This window comes from Aulostomus chinensis, chromosome 6, assembly GCF_037954235.1.
Source record: "Aulostomus chinensis isolate RoL2024-O1b breed Wild chromosome 6, RoL_Achi_v1.0, whole genome shotgun sequence".
NCBI lineage: Eukaryota > Metazoa > Chordata > Actinopteri > Syngnathiformes > Aulostomidae > Aulostomus > Aulostomus chinensis.
The window spans coordinates 30,040,631-30,061,975 of NC_141325.1; the positions used below are offsets into that span (position 1 = coordinate 30,040,631).

Sequence of the window (21,345 nt, forward strand, 5' to 3'; positions counted from 1 at the left end):
AATTGAACCTCAAGCAGTCCGGTCATGTTTTACCTTCTCCTCAGCTGTGTGGTAGTGAACTTTCGGCATGGTGCCAAAGGACGGTCTGAATTTATACATGGCTGGAGTGGAAGGGTGGGTCTTACCAGACAGAGAACTTTCTACAACAGACAAGAGAGAGGACCAGATGAACCCAACTGAGAGAACAAAGACACTATGAGATAACAACTAAAGTCTCTGACTGGAAGGCTTCCCTCGATAAGGGGACTGAATTCTGGAATTGGACAAAGAATTTGCTCTCACCTGTGTTATAGCATACATGAGGGGGCACCCTGAGTCTGCAGAGCTGGAGAACCAGTTTAAGTCTAGGACCCCTAGATGGTGCTCACCTCTCTCTGATTTGCTACCCTGACCCAGGGGTGCCCACAACTTTCCCTCGGGGGGCCAAGACTCAAACTAAACAGGAGGCTGCAGGCCCCTTTTTTCTGTGTCGCACTGACTCTGCCTCTTCATTTGTTCTGTCCTCACTTGGACCTTACTGACACTCTGCACAAAAATGGCGATCTGCCACCTGATCAAATTTGGCCCCCTGACCCTACTTTGGGCAGCCTTGTCCAAGCGATTCCTGGTCGTCTTGTCTAAACCTAACCAGAGTTCCTAAATCTGCTGGAGGTCATCCAATTTGTTAGGTGGCGCTGTTGTAAATAATGAGGATTCTGGACTTGTGGTTCCAAACCCGTGCTCCAGAATCTGCTGGTGCCCTGCAGATCCAAGGAAGGCAGTGCACTCAGAGCAGCTGCAGTACTCCAAACTACCATGGGGCTGCAGTGGTGCTCCATGGAGGAGGGGAAAGCGTTCACTCCCCAACATAATGCACCATGACACAGAGGACCCTCAGGAGGCAACCTGCTGCCGCGGGTTCACACTATACATCATTGACATTTCATGTGATTAAACGCGACACAATAAAATAACACATTCCTCTCAGCCTTCACTGTGACAACCTTCACAGCTCCTCGCTGAGGCAGACGCCCCTGACATGCAGGCAAATGGAAAACAAGACACAAACGTCCCCTGATGGGGGCCGGATTCAAAACAAGGGTCAAGGGAAGAGCAATTAAGATCCACAGAGTAGATCAGGACAAACATGGAATATTTATACGAATGAACATACAAAGATCTCGACGAAGACCTTTCTTGTAGTTCTAGAAAATAAAGTCATTCAAAAAAAAAGTTGTATATTCTTTTATATGTATACACACACACACACATACATACATATATATATCTACACACACACATATATATATATATATCTACACACACATATATATATATACACATATGTGTGTGTATATATATATACATATATATACATATATATGTATATATACATATATGTGTGTATATATATACACACATATATATATACATATGTGTGTATATATATATACACACACATATATATATGTGTGTGTGTGTATATATATATATATGTGTGTATATATACACACATATATGTATATATATATATATATACACACACACACACACATATATATTTGTATGTGTATATATATACACACATATATGTATATATATATATATACACACACACACACACACACATATATTTGTATGTGTATATATATACACACATATATGTATATATATATACACACACACACACATATATATTTGTATGTGTATATATATACACACATATATGTATATATATATACACACACACACACACACACATATATATTTGTATGTGCATACGTGTGTGCAACACTGTCCCTGAGAGGATATTTTTGTGTTTACATTCACATTTTGTTTGGTTCTATGTTGACGTGTCATGGTTCTAGTTGATGGGCCTCAGCTGTCAACCTTCATTGGAAGGTGACTCACTCACTGATTTTGCCAGTCTGAGGCAGAGCACCTTTACTGGGAAGGTCCCAGGTGAAGTCCTGTTTCCCAACCGTTGCCCCTCCATTTCCCCTGGAGCCCCCCGGCTCCAAACGACCAGGATCAGGCCGGTGATTCATGCTGTTCCTCCTGAAATCTCTCCATAACGCCACAAATCTGCGCCGGATCCAGTGAACAGTACCCCCTCACTATACATCACACCTCTGACCACATATATCAGGCCCATTAACACAGAGTCACACCTCAGTGCCATTGATCTTATAAAGACCTTGGGGGGGGGGGGGGGTGGATGAGGGATGAAGGGGAAGCGCTGCTGTTTCTTACCTTCGCTGGAGGTCAACTGGTTTTTCAGCTGGTTGTACCTGTCAGCTTTAGGCGGCAGTGGCGGCTGTGTTTCCTTCTCGTCCAGGCCGTCCAGGCTGCTTTTGGACTAGAGGGAGGAGATGGGGGGGGGGGGGGGGGGCAGATTCATTGGTTTGAGTGAGAAAGGTTTCCCAACATTTCACTTGATGGAAAGAACAGGAAAGGTGATCAAGCCTGAAGATCCAGGTGATCTCTAGGTTTCCATTACAGGAGATTGACAATCTTAAACCTGAAAGAACTACGGCAAAACTTTTCAGAACCACTGGAGGAAGGTCGTCGCACCCCTGAAGACTGAACTCAAGGACATCTAAAACATGGCAGTTTAGGTGTCTAAAGTACACATGCAATTATATAAAGAAATATAAAACCTTAGCCTTGACACTGACAAGGTGCTGAAAGGAGCTGCAAGGTTTAGAGTTAATATTTTATTTACATTGTGATGTTAAAGGAGACGTTAGTTCTTACATCATTAATCTGCTTTCATTAAAAAAACAAAGGGATTAAGGGGGATTCTGAGGGGATCTTAATCAAATAAAGGGGTTTTCCTGAGTCTGTGAATACTAAGCGTCTGTGTGTGCAGCACCTAACCAGTTGCACTTGGCCCTGCTGAGGTGGTTCATGTCGGATCTTTCAGCCCGAATGCCAAATAAATTAAACTTATTTTTGCTTTTCAGGGTCTGAAATGTTCAAATCCATTTACCCACATTCCTGAGGACACTGGTCTGTTCCTGCCTTGATTAACCAGTCATCGCACAGGTACTTGTACTTAGTGAGCATTGGCACTGAATCCATCCCTTTATCCTCCCCCTCTTCTACTGTTGAGGGTGGTGGGGGTGGAGCCTATCCCAGCAGCCTTCCCCCTGGACAGGTCACCAGTCCATGGCAGGGCCAACACATAGAGACAGACAACCATTGGCTCTCCCAGCCACGCCTACGGTCAATTTAGAGTCTGGATTAACCTGGTCCCTCTTGATGTCTTTGGACTGTGGAGGAAGCTGGAGTACCAGAGAGAACCCAGCAGGAACAGGGAGAACATGCAGACTGACCACTGCACCACCGTGCCGCCCGCACTGAAACCAGCTGCTAGTAACTATTGTAACATCTCAGCAGGCGGAGGACTGGATGCTGGCAAGGAACGCCAGGGGAACAGTAGAACAAGGTTCTGGAGGAACTCACCTTGGAGCTGATGATGGTTCCATGGATGCCGTTGTCGCTGACTTTGATGGTGATTTGTCTGTCAGAAAGTTCCGGCCTGATGAACGGGGGTTGGACTTTGATGGGGGGCTTTTTTCTTGGGTCAAGCATGTACCTGCGTGGGAGGAGTCAGGATAAGCTCTCCTTCCACACCTGACAGTTTCATTTCTGGATGCCTGTACAGAACCGCGATCACACAGTTTGATCCCGTTGACCGTCAGCTGGTTAGCCACACTCGCCTCATCTCTCTGTTTACTTTTGCTTGTGTCTGCCTCTTGAAAGGAGATAAAAGAGTCCAAATCCCCTGGAACAGCTGTGGTCGTACCACATGCAGGCTGTTCTACATGATCTGATTCACTTCCATTCACTGCGTCTCTGCAGCCCCCCAGGGAGACCCACTTCTGGTGTCCCACATGTATGTACACATATTAGCAAACTTGGAATCAAATATCATCATTCAGAAGGAATAGCAGCTTCAGAACATCTCCCCTCTGCGTCCATACATCCAGGAACCACACAGACCTGCAACCTTTGTCTTCTGCTTCCATCTTTGTTTCACTAACCACTGAGCGTGTCCAAGCATGCCCACGGCCTCCTTCCTCAGCTTCTGTTCATGACTGGCAGACTGGATGCAGCCACGTCGTACTGCTGCCCTCCACTGGTTACACACACACACCTCCATTTACAAGTTCAATCCAGGCTTGGGGTCAAAGGGGCAAGGGCATGATTAATTCTGTCAATCTATTTCAATGCAATTAATCAGTTATTGATCAGTTATTAATCAGTTATTGATCAATTATTGATCAGCAGGGAAACAGGACGTTCCGAGCGAGAGCTCCCGTAGACCACAAACCTTCCGGAAGAGACTGTTACGCCTTAATGGCCGATGCTGCCAACCTCCACCTGCTGCTGCCTCTGCAGTCACACTCCTGATTTTTTATGGAACAGCATGTGTACCAATAGGATCTGGAGGTGATGTCTTGTGTGTGTGTGTGTGTGTGTGTGTGTGTGTGTGTGTGTGTGTGTGTAAAGGCTATTAAACCAGCGATCCGCTCTGTTTGCTGTTAATTGATGCTCTACAGAGTGATTCAACTCTCTCAGCCATCTGCCGTCCCGCATGGTTGCTGACTCTGGATACACACCTCCACACACACCTCGCTGCACATACAAACACAGGCTGTGTGTCCTAACCCCGTCTTACATTCATGCCTTACAGATCTTCACCCTACAATGAACAGTTGTGTCACAAGCTTTTTCTCTCCAGAATGAAGGCGTGTCTCTACAATGTGACTCATCACATTTAAGTACCAACAACCTCAGAAATACAAAGCACGCGCGCACACACACACACACACACACACACACACACACAAACCCTTAAAGGTGCTGCCCTGTTGTTATTGTACAAATTTTAAGCATAAACACACAGACAGACCCATTCATGAAGTACAGCGGCTGACAAAAAGAATCCTGGAAAGCATCGATTGTACATCCACACATCCTACCTTGGTGCCAGAGGACTACACAAGACGTACTCCACGTTGCCACAGCAACCCTTGGTGAAGGGATTTACTCCTCCACGAAACTTGCCCGTCACCTGAGGAACACAATATCGAGGTGAGAGTCATCAGTGACGAGAGACCCACACACACACACACACACACACACACACACACACACACACACACAAAAACACAAACAGCAGTGCAGGTACCAAGACCGTTCAAAAATTACCTCCTCTGTGTGTGTGTGTGTTATAACTCATCTACGTTGCCTCCTCACCTGTTCATTGGTTGTTCGACCTCGAGCCACAAGCACCATGTGGAACCCTGTGAGCCCCATGACAGGAATAAAGAACAGCCCCGCGATACACATCACCACCAGACTGGGCAGGAAAAGGTCAAGGGAGACAGACAACCACGATATCACCTCCCAGGAACGCCATTAAAACAAGAGAGTTACTGCTGCGTCCTAGAAGCAGCGGAAGGATACGTGACAGTGGTGTGCAGCGCCCCCAGCCTCTCCCGGTGGTGGAGAACGAAGATGAGGCCGAAGGTGAAAACTCCCACCATGTGGATGCTCAACGACAGCAGGAAGAGGAAGAAGTAGCGGTAGTTTCTCCGCCCAATGCAGTTGTTGACCCAGGGACAGTGGTGGTCGAAGTCCTGGGAGGGAGGAAGGGAGAGGTCCACTGACTCACAGGATATTAAATATCAGACCACCACTTGTCTGGTCTGTGTTTTTATACGAGTCCCAAAAGTTGGCTTCATCTTTTATCTGGGCTCCGGTTCCAAACATGCTGAGAACCGATTCAGGTTAAAAGAGCCGGCCATGTTCTGGTACCTGATGAGACAGTAAAGTGGAGAAAGAAGGAAGCCATGTGACTTCACTGCACGCACTGAGGCCAGCAGGGACCCAAAACCAGTGGTGTGGTTCCACTTTTAAAAACCTGATGCAGACAGAACTTGAAATGCAGCCAAGTTGTCTGTGGTAACACAACTGAGCCGACACACAACGGTGCAGCTGAAGAGTGTCTTCATCACATCAGCAGCACGTGGAGGACTGCTGGCCACCCAAGTCCAGGTACCAGTACCAGTACCAGAACGTGGACTGCTCAGTGCCGGTTGATGCGTATTAATGTCACACCTACATGTATATGTGAGTATTTCTGCGTGTACAAGTACATTCACACACACCTCGACACAGTTGTCACAGACGCTGCAGTGTGAGCAGCGAGGCGGCCGGTAGAAGTGACAGGTGGCGCACCACTTCATCCGGACCTGGATGCCCTTGATCTCCACGTTCTTGTAGAGTGGTGCTCGGAAATCATCGTCCTTGTCTTCGTCTTCATCCGCTGTGTGTGTGTGTGTGTGGGGGGGGGGGGGGGCAAAGCACAGATGCATCAGAAAGAGTGTGAGAGAATCTCCCGGACAGAAAGACAAAGACAGCATGGTAGTGATTTATGACGCTAACTGACAAGGACAACACCTCAGGTGAGGCGCCGCTCACTGATAGCATTCTACTGTCTAACCCTCTGTGTCAGAGCTGGGAGACCTCAGGGGGTCCTGCAGTTTCAGAGGACGCTCAGTCAACAGAGGTGAAGAAATATTATGGTGGTTAACAAAAGCATGGGAGTTCAGAGGGAGCAGTACTTCTGGGCGTTCTCCTGTTTCTGAGTCCGAAACTTGACAAATGTTGTAGGAAAGAAGCGTTCTAAGAATTCTGATGCACTCTGAAGTTGTGTAAAACTACAATAAGCTTCCTTTGCTCCATCAAATACCATCCTCACGACCCCTCAAGCATCCGAAACGTAGCAAAATGAATGTGGATGATATCAGCACGCCACCTCTGGCGGCAGGTACTACGTGTGCAGCTGAAAGACATTTTATCATCCACTGGACCTCCGAAGCAAAAAGCCCTCAGTCACAAATAAATAGTTTGCCTGAAGAGTCAAGACAAGAACCGGAGACAGCTTCCAGGCTGACGAGCACAACTGGTGGAGTCCGTCAGCCTGGAAGCTGTCTCCGGTTCTTGTCTTGACTCTTCAGGCAAACTATTTATTTGTGACTGAGGGCTTTTTGCTTCGGAGGTCCAGTGGATGATAAAATGTCTTTCAGCTGATCAAAAGGCAGATTAAAGCGATCCAGACGGAGCTCCAACCCGAGAAAATGATTTCACAGCACAATGAGAACGGCAGGGACATCCAGGTACCTGAACACTCGCCTACAAAGCAGGAAAATGAAAGAAAAGTAAAAACGGAGAGAAACAAAAGCTCCGGCACAGAAATAAACAGCTCCACAGTGGGAGATTGCTCTATTATTATGGCTCTCATGTCTCTTTAAATAGATTTTAAAGGTAAACCGCCTGTCAAGCCACACTCACACCAACAGTTACGCTTGTATCTGCTTTGACAGCTTCTTTCTTCAAATGAGACGTAAGTAGTATTCAGCTGGCGAGGCTGTGGCCTACTTCCTCCCTGACACGCTGCAGACTCACTCCAGTCACTCTTACTTCCAGTCTGAACCGTCATTTTACTCTAAGCCTTTTTTCTAATAGCTATCTTTCTAATGTGGAGCGTTTCAAACCTTTGACCATCCGACTGGTCATGATTATGTTCTCTCTATTACAGGTTAACGGTCATCCCTACGGTGTTACCCCCGGCAACGGGTCGGATGATGGAGAATATCACAGCATTCTGAACTTACAGATTTTTACTTGAGCAAAAAATCCACGGACGTTCCAGCATCAATATACAGTATGTGTGAGTGTTTGAGCAGAGAGATGACGTCAGCCCACATGAAGGCTTCCATGTTGCTGGGGTGGAGCCAACGTTCCGGTACGTCACCGCTGATGAAGGTCCCAAAAAGCTCTATCAGCCCCTTTCACCTCGCGAGTCCCTGTCCTGCCCTTTGCCTCAGAGAGAAGAATACAACTCAATAAATTAACCGAGCATGGTGATATTTTCCTAACAGCGTTCGCGCTTCTTGCTTCTCTTCATGCTGCCTCTGAGACACAGAACAGAGGTGGTAGTTTATAAACCCAGCAGCCAACGGCCGCCGTCGCCACCGGGGAGGGAGGCACTTCACCCAACTTAATGATTATTACTCCTTTATGAGCGGAGAAAGCTGCTCCTTAGACAGGTGCTCGTCATTTACAAGCACATTACAAACATCCCTGAGGAACTTTCAGTCATCGCTGCTTCACCCAGACAGGCCCGCCGAGCAGCAGCCAGCAGTCAGAGCGGCGGTGCGCAACATCAAGCACCAGTTTGTTCGCGGCTCTTTCCTGGTCTGGTTCATTACAAGACACAATTAGCAAGAAGCATCCAAACCTCTGGGGTAAACACCGGGGTCCATGAAGGTGGCCATGCTGAAGTTGGCCAACACGAAGAGGAAGACCAGGCCATTGTAGAGAGGCACAGCGGGGGAGATCACCTTGGTCAGCCAGGGGCACCTGGAGACGGAGGAAGGCGCAGAGGTCAGAATCTTTCTGTTGCCGTCAGTCTGGAGACCAGAGCAGGCATCATCACTGGTAACATGCTTATACAGGTAGGTGTGTGTGTGTGTGTGTGTGTGTGTGTGTAGACTCAGTGGCCACAGGAGACTAAATAATAAGCAGCAAGCTTGAGTCAGCGTTCCAAAGAGGAACAACTGAGAGTTACAGTGAAATCGATCCACCAGGAGCTGATCGCTGCTTGAGGAAACACACAACACTCCTCCTGAATATTTCCCATAAACCTGTCTTACAGGATATCAGGGGCTTCATTTGTACTTGGCAGGCTGCTAAGTTTCAAATAAAAATCACTAAATAATAATTAAAAAATACTAAGTTCTTTCAGTCCAGAGTCTGACTGACACAGTAGAACCTGCTGTCTGCTGCCGCCATCACATTCTTTCTCTTTAAATAATGAACAGTGACATTTAATTACTGTTAACGTGACACTGCAACCCAACTCCACCCAACAACATGAGCTATAGTTGGTTGAAGAAAGAAAATTTAATCAAAAAGAAATTCACATTCTCGACGAGGCCTTTCTGATTAACGGTTCACAACACCGATCAGAGCTAGCTCACAGCATGCTGGGAAATATCATGGCGCTGAGACGCCTGAGCCCCAACGGCAATCGTGTGTGTGAAGCACCATCGTTCAGATCTGCTACCATACTGCTATTTCTTGAGATGTGAAGCAGCCGGAAAGGCGGCGTGTGAGCGCCTGTAACCCTGCAGGTCCCCGAGTTTACGAATGAAGGCGGTGTCTTGTAAGAGAGCGATGCCTCCACCAGCCTCCGCTTCAGACTCACATTTAATATGCATTCAGCTCTGTGAGGGATCGCCTGGCCTTTACCCTGCCCCCCATCACCGTCATCTCTCAGCCCTTAGTGGTTAACCTCATCCACGCCTGCTGAAAATGTAGCGTCACCATATTGAAGAGATTTATCATAAGCATATCACACACCCATTAGAGGCATTTTAGCTGTGTTAGCACTGCTAATGATGTCCTGATGTTCCATCTAGAGACTCCTCTTGATAGTGAGGGCTAGCATGCTAGCAAACACACATGCACACGCACACACACACACACACACACACACACACACACACACACACACACACTCAGGCTGCACTCTTCCATACAGGAGGAAAAAAGCTCACACACTACATGAAGATGACCTCTCTCTCGCTGGTGACTGTCAGTTGCACGAGTCAAACAAAAGTCAATGTGAGCGAGAGAGGGTCGGCCATCTTAAGACGGCTACTTCCTGCTTTGTCACATGGTCAAAACACAAGGAATCGATTATGATCAGCAAGCAGTTTTCAAATCAAGATCAAAATCACCATTCTCGTGTCTTTATTAACTTTAAAACAGAAAACACTGAAATGATGTTGATCAGTTTGTTTCCATGGGAACAAACACAGACCGCAGGATCACCACATGACCACCTGTGTCTTTGTTTGTGAAGCATAATAAAGACTTTGTAAGACAGAGATAAAATGACTTTAATTCCCAGCTGGAGTTTGTCCCAGCAGGAACCTCCAGTTCCATGGAGGATGGTCACATGAATCACTTCTCCTCCCTCGCTGCTCTTCGGTTCTGCTCCGGCCCGGCCGTGAACTGCACCCACTCACAGGAACAGTTTTACAAGATAACGTCTTCTCGGCGTGCTTCGGAGGAACTGCCCTTCACACAGAGGCCACGCAGCGGGGACTGTGTCATCACCTCTGGAAGCAAGTACACGACGCAAATGCTTAAAAAATGGAAACCAAAAAAAGAAGCAAAAGCATTCACACGTTCTTGGCTGTCAGTGTTTCTGTGACAGTTGAGCTGGAGACACGGAGGAGGACGAGACAGAGATCCGCCTGGCTCGGGCGCCTGGCTCAGACGGCGTGGGAGGCAAATGTGCCTGAGAGTAAACCTGATTACAGCGGTGGCTGGTTAATTGTGCTGCAGTCACACACAACCACAGAGCTTTTATCAACACCGTCTACTGGCCACTTTCACTGCTCGTGTAACCATGAAGCTTCTAACGGGCAAAAACAGCCACAAATTTGACAAAAAGTTTACAGTAGAAAGTTCTGCTGCCTAAATGCTAAGAGCTGCAAGTCCAGGCAGAGACAGAAAAGCCTGGTGAATACAATGCCTGCACAGAGGAGATGGAGAGGTAACGGAGCAGGCACAATCAGCCTTCGACCCGGCCAGCACACCGTCACCACAGGAGGAGGAACAAAAGGAAGTTCCATTTGGTCTCCTGGTTTAGACGAGGATAGGAGGAACGACAGAAAGGAGGGATTATAGGGGCGTAATCCACAGCGTTCTCCTCAGGCTGGAGTGACACAACGTCTCCTCGCCAGATCGATACTGGGAGCAACGGATACCACTTCCATTTAAATACGAATCCCACATTTAAAGTGATGCCGCGGGATGAGACGACGGGATTAAGTTTGGATGTGTGACTCAAGACTTGTTCAGGGAAGCTTCTGGTACATTTGGCTTCTATCAGTAACTACCAAGTTAAATTAAAGAACCTCTATCTCTTGTATTATTATTGTTACCCTTTCTACAAATAGTAAGTTGGATCATGGATGTGTGTGTGTGTGTGTGTGTGTGTTATTGTTTAAATACAGTATTAAAAAAAAGATGTTAATGCTCACTGTATTCCATTCTCCCTGTCAGATGCATAAATCCATTGACAAAACCACAAAGCAACAGTTCAGCGAGTGTTAACGTGAATTTAAATGCAATATGTCAAAGACTGCAGTTGTAATATTTCATGTGATTCGAGCAAGCACACACAAGTTCAAAACTTCATACCAATTACAACAAATTAGGCTTTTTACCGTCATACTGTATATTAAATATAGTCATTAATGGGTGAAGGTGTTTTACTCTCATTCAGCTCATCATTTTGCTTTCACAGTCCATGGGTCTCTGGTTTGGCTGGACTCTCCCTCCAGCCGAGCAGGGAGCTAACGGACACTTAGCAGCTGGAGACGTGGAGATTTATCTGAGGAGTAGATGAGCTAAACTAAACGGCCAGTGAAGTCAAATATCAACTCCTGATAAAAGCTAACGTTTGCTAACAGGTTTTCCATGACAGCTTTAAGCAAACAGATGGAGCCGTGAGGAGCTGATGGGTCTATTCTGGCCGGAGCTCACGCAGCCTCACCGGCTCATGGTTATTCTCCTGTGGGCCAAAGAAGCAATTAAAGCCATTTTTGCACGAGGCTCCATGATTTATGAGAAACCTCAACAGCATGAACCATCAGGACAAAACGTGAGGTCTCTGTTTCAGCCTCACCAAGGAACTGAATCAGAAACGACACCAGTAACACGACACTGCCAGTCCCCTGGGACCACTTAAAGTACCCAGACCCTGAGGAGAACGCCACCCCATTGATTAGTTCATTACGGCTGAACCCAGGGAGTCGCACATGGGAGGCCTGCCCTCCTGAAGCTGCTGCTGTGTCATTTCACTGTCCGCTAAGTGGATTTTATTCTATTAAATAGTTGGAACTGTTCCATGTGACGAAAATGAGTGTGTGTGTGTGTGTGTGTGTGGGGGGGGGTGTCTTATTATGGAACTGTAGCGTTAATCTAGGCGCTACGTCAGGAGCAGCCCGTCTTTACCTGGAACCCTGCTGGGTGTCTTCCACATTCACTAGGCTCCACAAACTCTTCTTAACTCTTTGTAGGATCATGAAAGGTAGCATTACTCCCCCGAGAACCTCCAACCCATCACCGAGGCTCCGCGTGCTCCGACACCGAGTTTAGTATTCCACACAGAGACATGCACAGCAGCACAAGGCTCGTCACTGGAGACGCTGCCGACGTTTGCCGGAGGGTCAGGCCCGAATGCACAGATAGACAGAATATCACACGCACACACACACACACAACCTGCACAACTCCACATATTTCAAAGCTGTAGTAACAAATGTACTGTTAATCAGTGAGTCATTCCGTGACATCACCACGCCGCTGCTGCTGGTTTGTACATGAGGAGTTTCAGCTGAGAGTCACAGTCCTGGTGCATCTGCTTCGACAGCGGCTCGAAACGGTTTATAACCTCAACGGTATCTGTGTCACATGACTCATGTCTTCAGGGGACGAGGTAATGGTCTCCAGTCAGAAAACGTGTCAGTTTCACAACACAACACAACACGTCTGTGCTGGATATCCACAGCTAAACACATCTTCAGGATTTGAAATATTTCACATGAACAGACGTTCCTGTCGCGTGCTTCCACAAATTAGCTTACAGTTACTTTGTGGTTCAGAAATGTAGCCACGGAAGAGATGGAGGGATTAACAATTCATATTACTTGATTAATAAGTGTATCATTTAGCCAATAAAATGCCAGAAAATTGTGAATTATTCCCATCACAAGTACCAGATGATAAGTGGATGTGTTCAGATGACCTTTAATTAATTGACTGTAGAGGTGAGGTTGATATTCTGGACCCATAAACGATCAGTTTTTTTACACAAATGTTGCATGTAGCTGATGAATGGGTTTCACTCCTGAGCTAATTCTTACCCGTGCAGGTCAAACCTACAGTCAGGGACGCCTGCTGGGTTAAGAGCGGACCGTTGTTTTGGTTTCATTCTGTAATGCAAGAGCAGACTCTGCATCCAGTAAGGAGCATCGCTGGAGCCGTGCTGGGCGGTGGGGAGGCGTCCTGGGGGACAGGGGCACGACAGCCCCTGCGCAGCTGAGGGCTTCACTGTCTTCCATCTGCATTTCAGCTCAGTCTGATTTTCACAACTGCATAGGAGGCTCGTTAGGAATGAAATCAAATGGCTCGCCCTCACATGCCGCCCTTTCAAATCTACATATTCATAACCTCATTTTATCTGAAAGAGGAAATAGAACTGCTCCGCAAAGAAAAATACGATCGTTTCCCTCGCTGTAGTTTGAACAGCTCACCCCATTAAATAACACCAGACTATAAATAAGCCCTGCTATGATTACCAGTTTGTACCTGCAAGTCAAGATCTGGGTATCACAGGGAGACTAGAACCTGTTCAAGGCTGCTGGTACTGACGTCCAGGCTCAGATGATAACATCTGGTTCAGAGTTTCCTCTCAGTGTGGGAGCAGATGTCACATTTCTCAAATCATCTCACGTTAAGATGAATGAACAAGAGCAAAGGTTTGCAGATGTGTCTACTTGAGGCGTGTGTGGTGACACTCACACACACTCCCACACACACTTAATCTCCTTACAAGAGCGATCTATAAAAGCACGAATCTCACACACTTTACCAACATGTCCTCGTGTATTCCGTTAAGCCTCACACTCATAATCCAATAAAACAAATGTCGCTCACTTTTCCTGATTAAAAAGAGTTGGCATGTGTCACTAAACTGGCACAACAAACACACGCCCATGTGGTGCATTGTGCAGTGTGTGCTGCTGCTGCTGCTCTGTGTCTGTGTGTGTGCGTGTGTGTGTGTCTAATCTCCCCATGGGGGGCGCGGGGCGACACATGTGCTGCCTGCAGGAAACTGGACACCAGTACATCGCAGCACTCGGGTCAGTTGGAGTAAATGAGGCTTACGAGGGCAAAGACAGAGAGGCTTAACTCGACATGTACAGCACATATCTGAGGGCATTTAGACCACAGTAGCTCTGCCAGCAGGCAACTGGTGCCTGAGTGGAAACGTTGAGCTCTCACAGCCAGAAATATGCATCTGTATGAAACCCAATCTAGATATTATTGGCTTTTGCGGGGATAAGTGGGCGGATTCGGCACAGCCGGTCACCCAGGCCCAGGCTTCTCACTCAGTTGCCAGGCTGAGATGTAGGAAGGAAAAGAAATGTCTGCAGAAGTTGGCTCGCCGTGTCACATTCCAAGCTACTCTGGTTCTAAACTCTGAGCACTACGGCCCGCATGTGTAGCCAAGAACCAGCCCGCGGACACCGCAGCAGCCCGCCAACCCCACCCCATCGATACACACAGCCCAGCCCCAGCAGAGGCATTAGGTGGGATGCTGAGCAACAGCGCCCTCTGTTGGTGGAACATCAGATGATGGTGCCGCACTAGCATAAAAGACGTGAGGAGTGACTGGTTGACAGGGTCAGAGAGGCACAGAGTCGCGAGTCAGCATGGAGTAAAGGAGCGCCTCTGCTGTGGAACCAGGACCAGGACCAGGACTGTCAGGGCTACAACCCAGCTGCTAGGTAGCTCAGCTGTAGCCCGCAGCACCAAGGACGCACCGTTGGCAAAAGAAAGCTGTGTGTCAAGCAAATTCCAGAAATGCAAATTACAACGCAAGAGTTGTTTACTGTTAAAAGATGGCGAGACGTTTGGAAGAAGTACTTTTGGTTGTGGTCACTCTGCTGCGTCTCCTGAGTGTCCGTGAAGACGACCGCAGCACAAACAGCTGGTCGGTCACACGTCAGAGTTGATTTGAATTAGAAGTTTCCAGCACCTGTTTTTGACATTTACCCTTAAAAAAAAACAACAACAACATCTCAAGCAAATGTAAACTCTCTTTTTATCAGGTGGTTTTTGCACTTTCTGGTTTTTTTTAACATAAAAAAATGCAGAAATTCTCATCAAAATAGCTTCATGGGGGTGTCTGATAACCCCCCATCTGGGGCTGTCAGCGCTGCAAAAACCAGCAAAGCTACTCAGCATGTCAGCAAAAGAACGAACCCACGAGATCGGTGCGGATTCACTTGGAGGAGACTGGAACGTTCAGGTGTTGTGTCATGAAAGCAAGACGCGTCGCCTCCTTCGCATCGTCGAAGCCTCCAGACAGGGACGTGAACTCTTTCACCATAAAACCATGAAAAGAAGCTTTTCCAATAAACTTTACATCAGAATCCAAAATGAAACCCAAGTCTGACGTTAGTTTCACAGACGGCAGTAAATCATCTCCATGACAACGGAGGCAAACGCTGATGAAGTGAGAGGAGTATAAGAGCTGTGGGAAAAAGCTACAGCAGCTCCGCCGGGTCAAGAACGAGCTGTGGTCCCCCTCAGATCCGACCATTCAAAGGAATAAACAAAGATATTCACTGTAATGAAGTGGATATTTTCTCCTCCAAGCTCAGGGCCTGATACCAAACCCTGTCTTGCAGCGTCTGGCGGATGAGGACTCAGCCGTTCTAGGAAGACGCGATAAGGGGACCTGAGCTGAAACCTGATGAGGCGCTCCAGAAATACAGCAGATGGTCCAGAGACACAAACACAGAAGCAGAGAGTAAACGCACGTAAACTCCAACCCCGACAGAATCTGATGGAGAAGCAGAGCAACGTCAGCCTCGAACAATGAACCCTCCCGGCACCATTATGGCCGTTAGGGCTGTTTTTATCTGCAGGCACCATCTGCAAGCTGCTCAGTCTGAACCAGTGAGGTCAGTCCAATTCTCTGCTCGCTTCCTGCAGGAAGCCAAGCTCCAGCTCGGACTGGATGAGCAAACACAGGCTGCTCTCCGGAGAGCTCTCCTCTCAGTCTGCAGCCGACACCACGCAGGGACGCTGGAGCGCTGTGGCGAGAGAGGGACACACACCAACACACAGGCACCAGGTTTCACTCACGAGTAAACCTGGAAGACCTGCACGGTGACTCGGCTTTGACTAGAATTGATGTTGAGGGTCAGAACTGATGAGTACTGGTCAGAGGAGGACAAACGTAGGAGGAATGAAGAGGAGCTACACTTGGCATGTAAAAGAATCTTGGATAATTTGAGGTGTTACACACACACATACACACACACACACACACACACACACACACCATGCCATGTAGTCATGTGCTGCTCAGCGTGCAGCCTTGGCAGTTCTGGACGGATCAGCTGCGTGCGATGCCTTCTGGTCCTGGTGATATTTACAGTACAGTAACAAACCACCCTTGAAAAAAAAAAAAACTCACTCATTAACTAAAAGGTCAAAGCTCTGCCAAGAGCTGCGGCCTGCGCCAGAATCGGTCTGATGGTTTGGAATCACCACATCTCGTACCACATCACCTACTTTAACATTTTGTTCTTCTATTCAATGTCAACTAAAAAAAAACATGTTTTTTTTACATTTAAAAATGACTGATCTTGATTACCAAGCCTCTATCAGTCGCATAGTCGGACCCAGCCGGCGTGGAGCTGCAGCAAATCCTGCGCCTGGGCTTCCGTGTACTTCTGGTTTGCACCCCTGCAGTTCCCATCAGCCTAATGAACTCTTCATCAATCAGTTTAATGTGCACACTCAGGTTGGCAGACGCGGGGGTGAAAGGCTCCGACGGTAATTAAACAGTTGGAGTTGTCCAAGTGTTTTCCTCCTCAGTACAGCAAAGCTTCAGTTTAGATGTTTTCTGAGGCCAGCTGAGCCTGATACTGCAACTGATCCAGGACCAGCGTGTGGAAACATACCCGTTTAACGGGAGGATCGAGCGCTCACCCTGTGTGGCTGGGATGTGACAACTGTTTGTTATCTGCTTCGACGGTCGCCCTCCAAACTGCAGCTTCCACACTGGACACGCCCACATTTGATAGCTGGGATGTCAATTTGTCCATTTGATTTGTAAAGCGCCAAATCACAACAAAAGTTATCTCATGATAAGATGTCACAAGCTCCATTCAGCAACTGTCACCCTGGTCACTTCCTCTTCACCTTTCTGTTGCCAGTAGCAGCACAGAACAACTTCCTGTGCAGGCTACCGTTTTAGAGCAGCAAAGAAGAGTTGATTTCCTGTGCGTAACAGCAGAGCCAACCGGGAAGCGGAAGGAAAGCTGATGAGTTTCACCTGACAGCCCGGCACCTTTGGAGTCGCAGTAATGTGTGCACGGCTGATTTAACGTGAACCAAAGTACTACAAAAATGGAGTATTTTCACTACTGATGCATGGAGCAGCCATTGAATTGTGATCTCAAGGTTTGGCAGGTGTCTCAGAGTTTCTGAGTAAGAAGTCAGACCTCCATGGGGGGGGTTTCAGTTGAAATTTCCAACAGGGGAACTCGGAAATTCCTACTTCTGAGTTCACCCAGAACACAACATCATCTGTGAATGAGTCATTCATAGGAGGCTCAGAACCAGCCTGCGCCACACCGAGGTCAGGCCAACACAACACAGAGGCAGAAAGTATTTCAGTATTGAAATGTACACCATTAGCTACTTAGCTCCTTCAGCTAATGATCGATGCAGTTTTCTTGGAGGGGGGGGGGGGGCAAATTGCAGCGCCGCAGTAAACTCTTCGATGACGTCATCAACTTCCTCTCTCCACTGCAGCCCAGCAGCCTGTTAAACAGACCCAGGTAGAGTTGATAGTCGAGGTGCTCGCGCTCCATCGCTGCTGCAGCCTCTCAGCCCGATCCAAGCCCAGGCTTAACACCTCCACAGATTTCATTTCCAGCCACTTAGCCCTTCGCTCACCCCGAACAGATTTGACATCATGGTAAAGAGTCATTACTGGACTTTCTCAAAGACAATATTAAGGGATATTCAGAGCCGGAGTTATGAAATTCTTAATCCCTGGTGATTATACATATGCAGCTCATAATTTTCCGACTCAATCGAGAGGCTGACAGATGTGGAAAAAGATTGAATCCACTGTCAGATTGTGCATTTAGTGCAAGATAATGAAAATGCCTTCTTTCTTCTGTCAGGACTTCAAGTAAAAATGCTGTGAAAACGTCTCACTGTTCAAGGTGACTCCTTCAAATAAGCAGCTTCAATAATAGACACCAACACAACGGTGTTGCTGTACAAAACAAGAAGTCTTTGTTCCGCCGGCTGGGTAGAACGTTGCCGCCTCACAGGGTTTCAAAGTGCAGCAGACAATTTCATGTATTTTTTGCATTACCAAAGTAACTCCCGTGGCCTTGGCCTGCAGGGGGACGTGTCTGTAGTGCGGTGTGATGGCGGTGGGCTCCATAATAGCCCCTGCAGCCCACACTGCGGCTCTATTATGAGACACCCGGCCTGGGACCACACCCACCCTCTCACCACCCATCTCCAGATGTGCCTCCCTGTAGGTCTTGATCTCATCATGTAGTTGGAATTATTATCAAAGCAGGCGTCCTACACAGGAAGCTACAGTCAGCTTTGCTAAACACCTGGAGGCGGGAACAAACGGGAAGGCCTGGTCTTCTCCAAAGTATGGATGTATGGAAGTATTCTCTAATTTAACTCTTGAGGAAGAATATTCCCTAAACGTTGCATCCATGTTTGCTGGAGCACTCCAACATAAACTGCCTCCTCACGAGTGTTCAAATGGCTGTCAGAGATAAGAAAGTCTGTCCCTGCCAAACAACAGCAAGCAGCCAACACCACATGAAGCAGGACCCGTTGCTGTGAAACTCTGATCAGTCCGGCATCAAATCCTCAAACCAACATGATGGATGTGCAAAGCAGCCTGCACAAGTCCAGAGCAATCAAACACAGATGAAGTCCCACATTCTGAAGGCGTTGGATTCCTCCTAAAAGGTTAGAAAGCTGTAAGGTAGCAGGCGATCTCACAGCAGCCCAACCTGAGGGTCTGACAGACCAAACTGTCTTTTAACTAATCAATCATTAGTTTGACTTTAGTAAGGGACCTGCTCATGTATTTGGACGTGGTCCATGACTTCTTGTTCAAGTGTCCTTGTCTGAAGACCTGAGTCACGCTGATCTAGACTGGCTCCTCCGCCATCCAACCCTGCTCTCTGCCCTGCTTCTACCCCCATTTTTCTGCTGTAAAGTATCCAGAAAAACAAGCCAGTTGGCGTGCAATGAACAATCCAGTTAAGTCAGCACAGGCTGCCAATCTGCTGTTGTTTTTTTGCAGCGAGTTGTGTCAAACAGAACGATTTATGTAATGATTTATGATGCCGAAATGAAAGTAGCAACCATTAAGTCCCTCCACTCAAATTTAAACTGAGTCAAACGGTTTCAGAGGCTTAAACTGAGTATTAAATTAGACAATCAGGAGCTTTTCAGGGCCAAAACCCATCTCAGAACGCAGCAAATTGCGTGGGTTCATCGTGGATTCACGCTGTCCCTGGTGTCTGGCGTGAGAGCCCAGCCGGCTGAAGCAAAGACTTTGCAGGAGGATAAAATGTCCTTCATTCCAAACCTGCTCCGTCTCCCTCCTCAGTTGTTCCTCGTCATCCATCATGAGTCCTGGAGCTGAGGCAGGTGCTTTCTCTATACCTCCCTGAAGAGCTTCCCTCCTCCCCCTCCTCCTCGTCTTCCTCTAAGCCTCTCCCTCGCCTCCACACCTCCCACCTTCTCTTCTCTCTCAAGGAACTCATCAGCAGATCCTTCGCATCTGTAGGAATCTTAATTGTACGTTGTCAAACGGGGATTTTTCTCCGACGGGGGAGGTGATGTAGATCAGCTGGGAGGAGGCGGCTCCTCACCAACACACAGATGCATGAATATCAATGAAGACGTGCACGTATGTACTGAGAGCCTCAGCAGGAGGAGCAGGACGCAGCGTCTCAGAGGAGACGAGTTTTCCGTTCAAGGGCCTGTTGCAACCTCACAAACGTGATCTGGTGAGTCTACGCTCAGGAGGCCGCGACCGTGACACGTCAGTATGAGGCTCGGCGTCCTACATGCTGCAGAGGAAACAAAGAGGCCCATTGATTTAGCGAGCAGCCACAAGATGAGACAATGATTCCTTTTAGCGATACAGGCTGGCAGCACTGGGCAGAATCCCACCAGTGTTCTCTGGGAACTCAGGAACAAAAAGGGGGACGGACAGAGGGTGGGAGGGTCAATAAATTGGGTTGACCTGTTATCAATGCAGTCTCTGTAGCTGCAGCTTCCAGGACGCCGGCACAGACATGACTGGACACATTCACAGCCACACGGAGCGTTTACATAATTGATATTACAGCAGTGGTAGCGTCTGACGGAGAGCATCAATATGTTCTTTCACATCAAGTGGCGGTTCACATGCCACTGCCCAGAGAGGCATAGTGGGGACACTTGTTTCTGGTGGATGTAAGCAAACACGGACTGTTGATGTAGAACCCTCACAGGGGCAGTTACAACATTCAGGCTCCGCCCACAACAGAACGTCTATTCTTACCAACAGAGGGTTTCTAGACCTGCTGACTGAACCCTGAGAGGGGCGGGAGGCAGTGAAAGTCGCCTGGGCTAAAAATGTGACCTGTGGCTTTGTATGGGAATTGTAAGACTGAGAATGACTCTATTTATGGGCGGTTAGGTAATTTTGGAAGTGCAGTTTGAGGGTGAAAAACAAACCGAGCGTGGGTGTACTTAGACTGCAGAGTTGTGTAACACGGAAGTGGGAGCAGAGGCCCCATGGACTCATTTGAAGAATATTTGCACGTTTAATAAATGTTTCAAGCAACTTGGCCTTGTGGTAACCGCATGGCACAACACGGTTGCTAGGTTACAGCAACATGAATGCCAAAAGACAACTTTCTATTTTTATGAAACATTCACGGCCACTGGAATGAAAGCGTTACGTCTGCATGACTTGTGGCACTTATGTAGCCAAGTTAGTTAAAAAAGGACAGTGACTAATACTTGGCTAACTTGGTTAACGTTCCCAGGGCGTCTAGAAGCCTAACGAGCTGCTCGTGTAGTCAATGAAAATGCAAATGTTGCCATTAGACTGTTGCTGATACACATTTTAATGAGAAATATTAAATTACAAAGAGAAATGACTAAATGTAACGTCACTGACCTCCTCACAAGTAGGTGTAGACTAGTGAGCTAAAAATGTACATTTTTATTGAGAAATAAGTGAAACAAGGAAAATATTTATCATTCAGAATATTTTTTTTCTACTTTGGATTTGGCACTGGACAGTAGATCCACTGCCACATTAAGAAGACATTCAACCAGGCTGAAACTGCTGCGCGTGCAGCAGAATAGCATCTAATTTGTTTCTTCCAGCTGAAGCTGTGATGGGGATGAACTCCT

General features: G+C 47.4%; 1 protein-coding gene across 6 annotated transcripts in view; it reads right to left on the reverse strand.

Moving 5' to 3' along the window:
- The window catches only part of zdhhc8b (zDHHC palmitoyltransferase 8b), a 51,873-nt gene that overhangs the window by 4,335 nt on the left and 26,193 nt on the right, over positions 1-21,345 (reverse strand). For 2 of the 6 annotated variants that reach the window (XM_086207492.1, XM_086207496.1), the window contains 8 exons: positions 8,297-8,418; positions 6,162-6,319; positions 5,458-5,630; positions 5,248-5,350; positions 4,971-5,062; positions 3,448-3,580; positions 2,233-2,338; positions 34-140 (listed from right to left, as the gene is read on the reverse strand). In XM_086207492.1, the coding sequence (XP_086063618.1) occupies positions 34-140; positions 2,233-2,338; positions 3,448-3,580; positions 4,971-5,062; positions 5,248-5,350; positions 5,458-5,630; positions 6,162-6,319; positions 8,297-8,418 (994 nt within the window). Of the gene's footprint in view, positions 1-33; positions 141-2,232; positions 2,339-3,447; positions 3,581-4,970; positions 5,063-5,247; positions 5,351-5,457; positions 5,631-6,161; positions 6,320-8,296; positions 8,419-9,265; positions 9,880-9,961; positions 10,185-12,090; positions 12,578-19,519; positions 19,539-21,345 lie in introns of those variants that run through there. The other 4 variants (XM_086207494.1, XM_086207497.1, XM_086207493.1 and 1 more) reach the window with 4 other exon arrangements.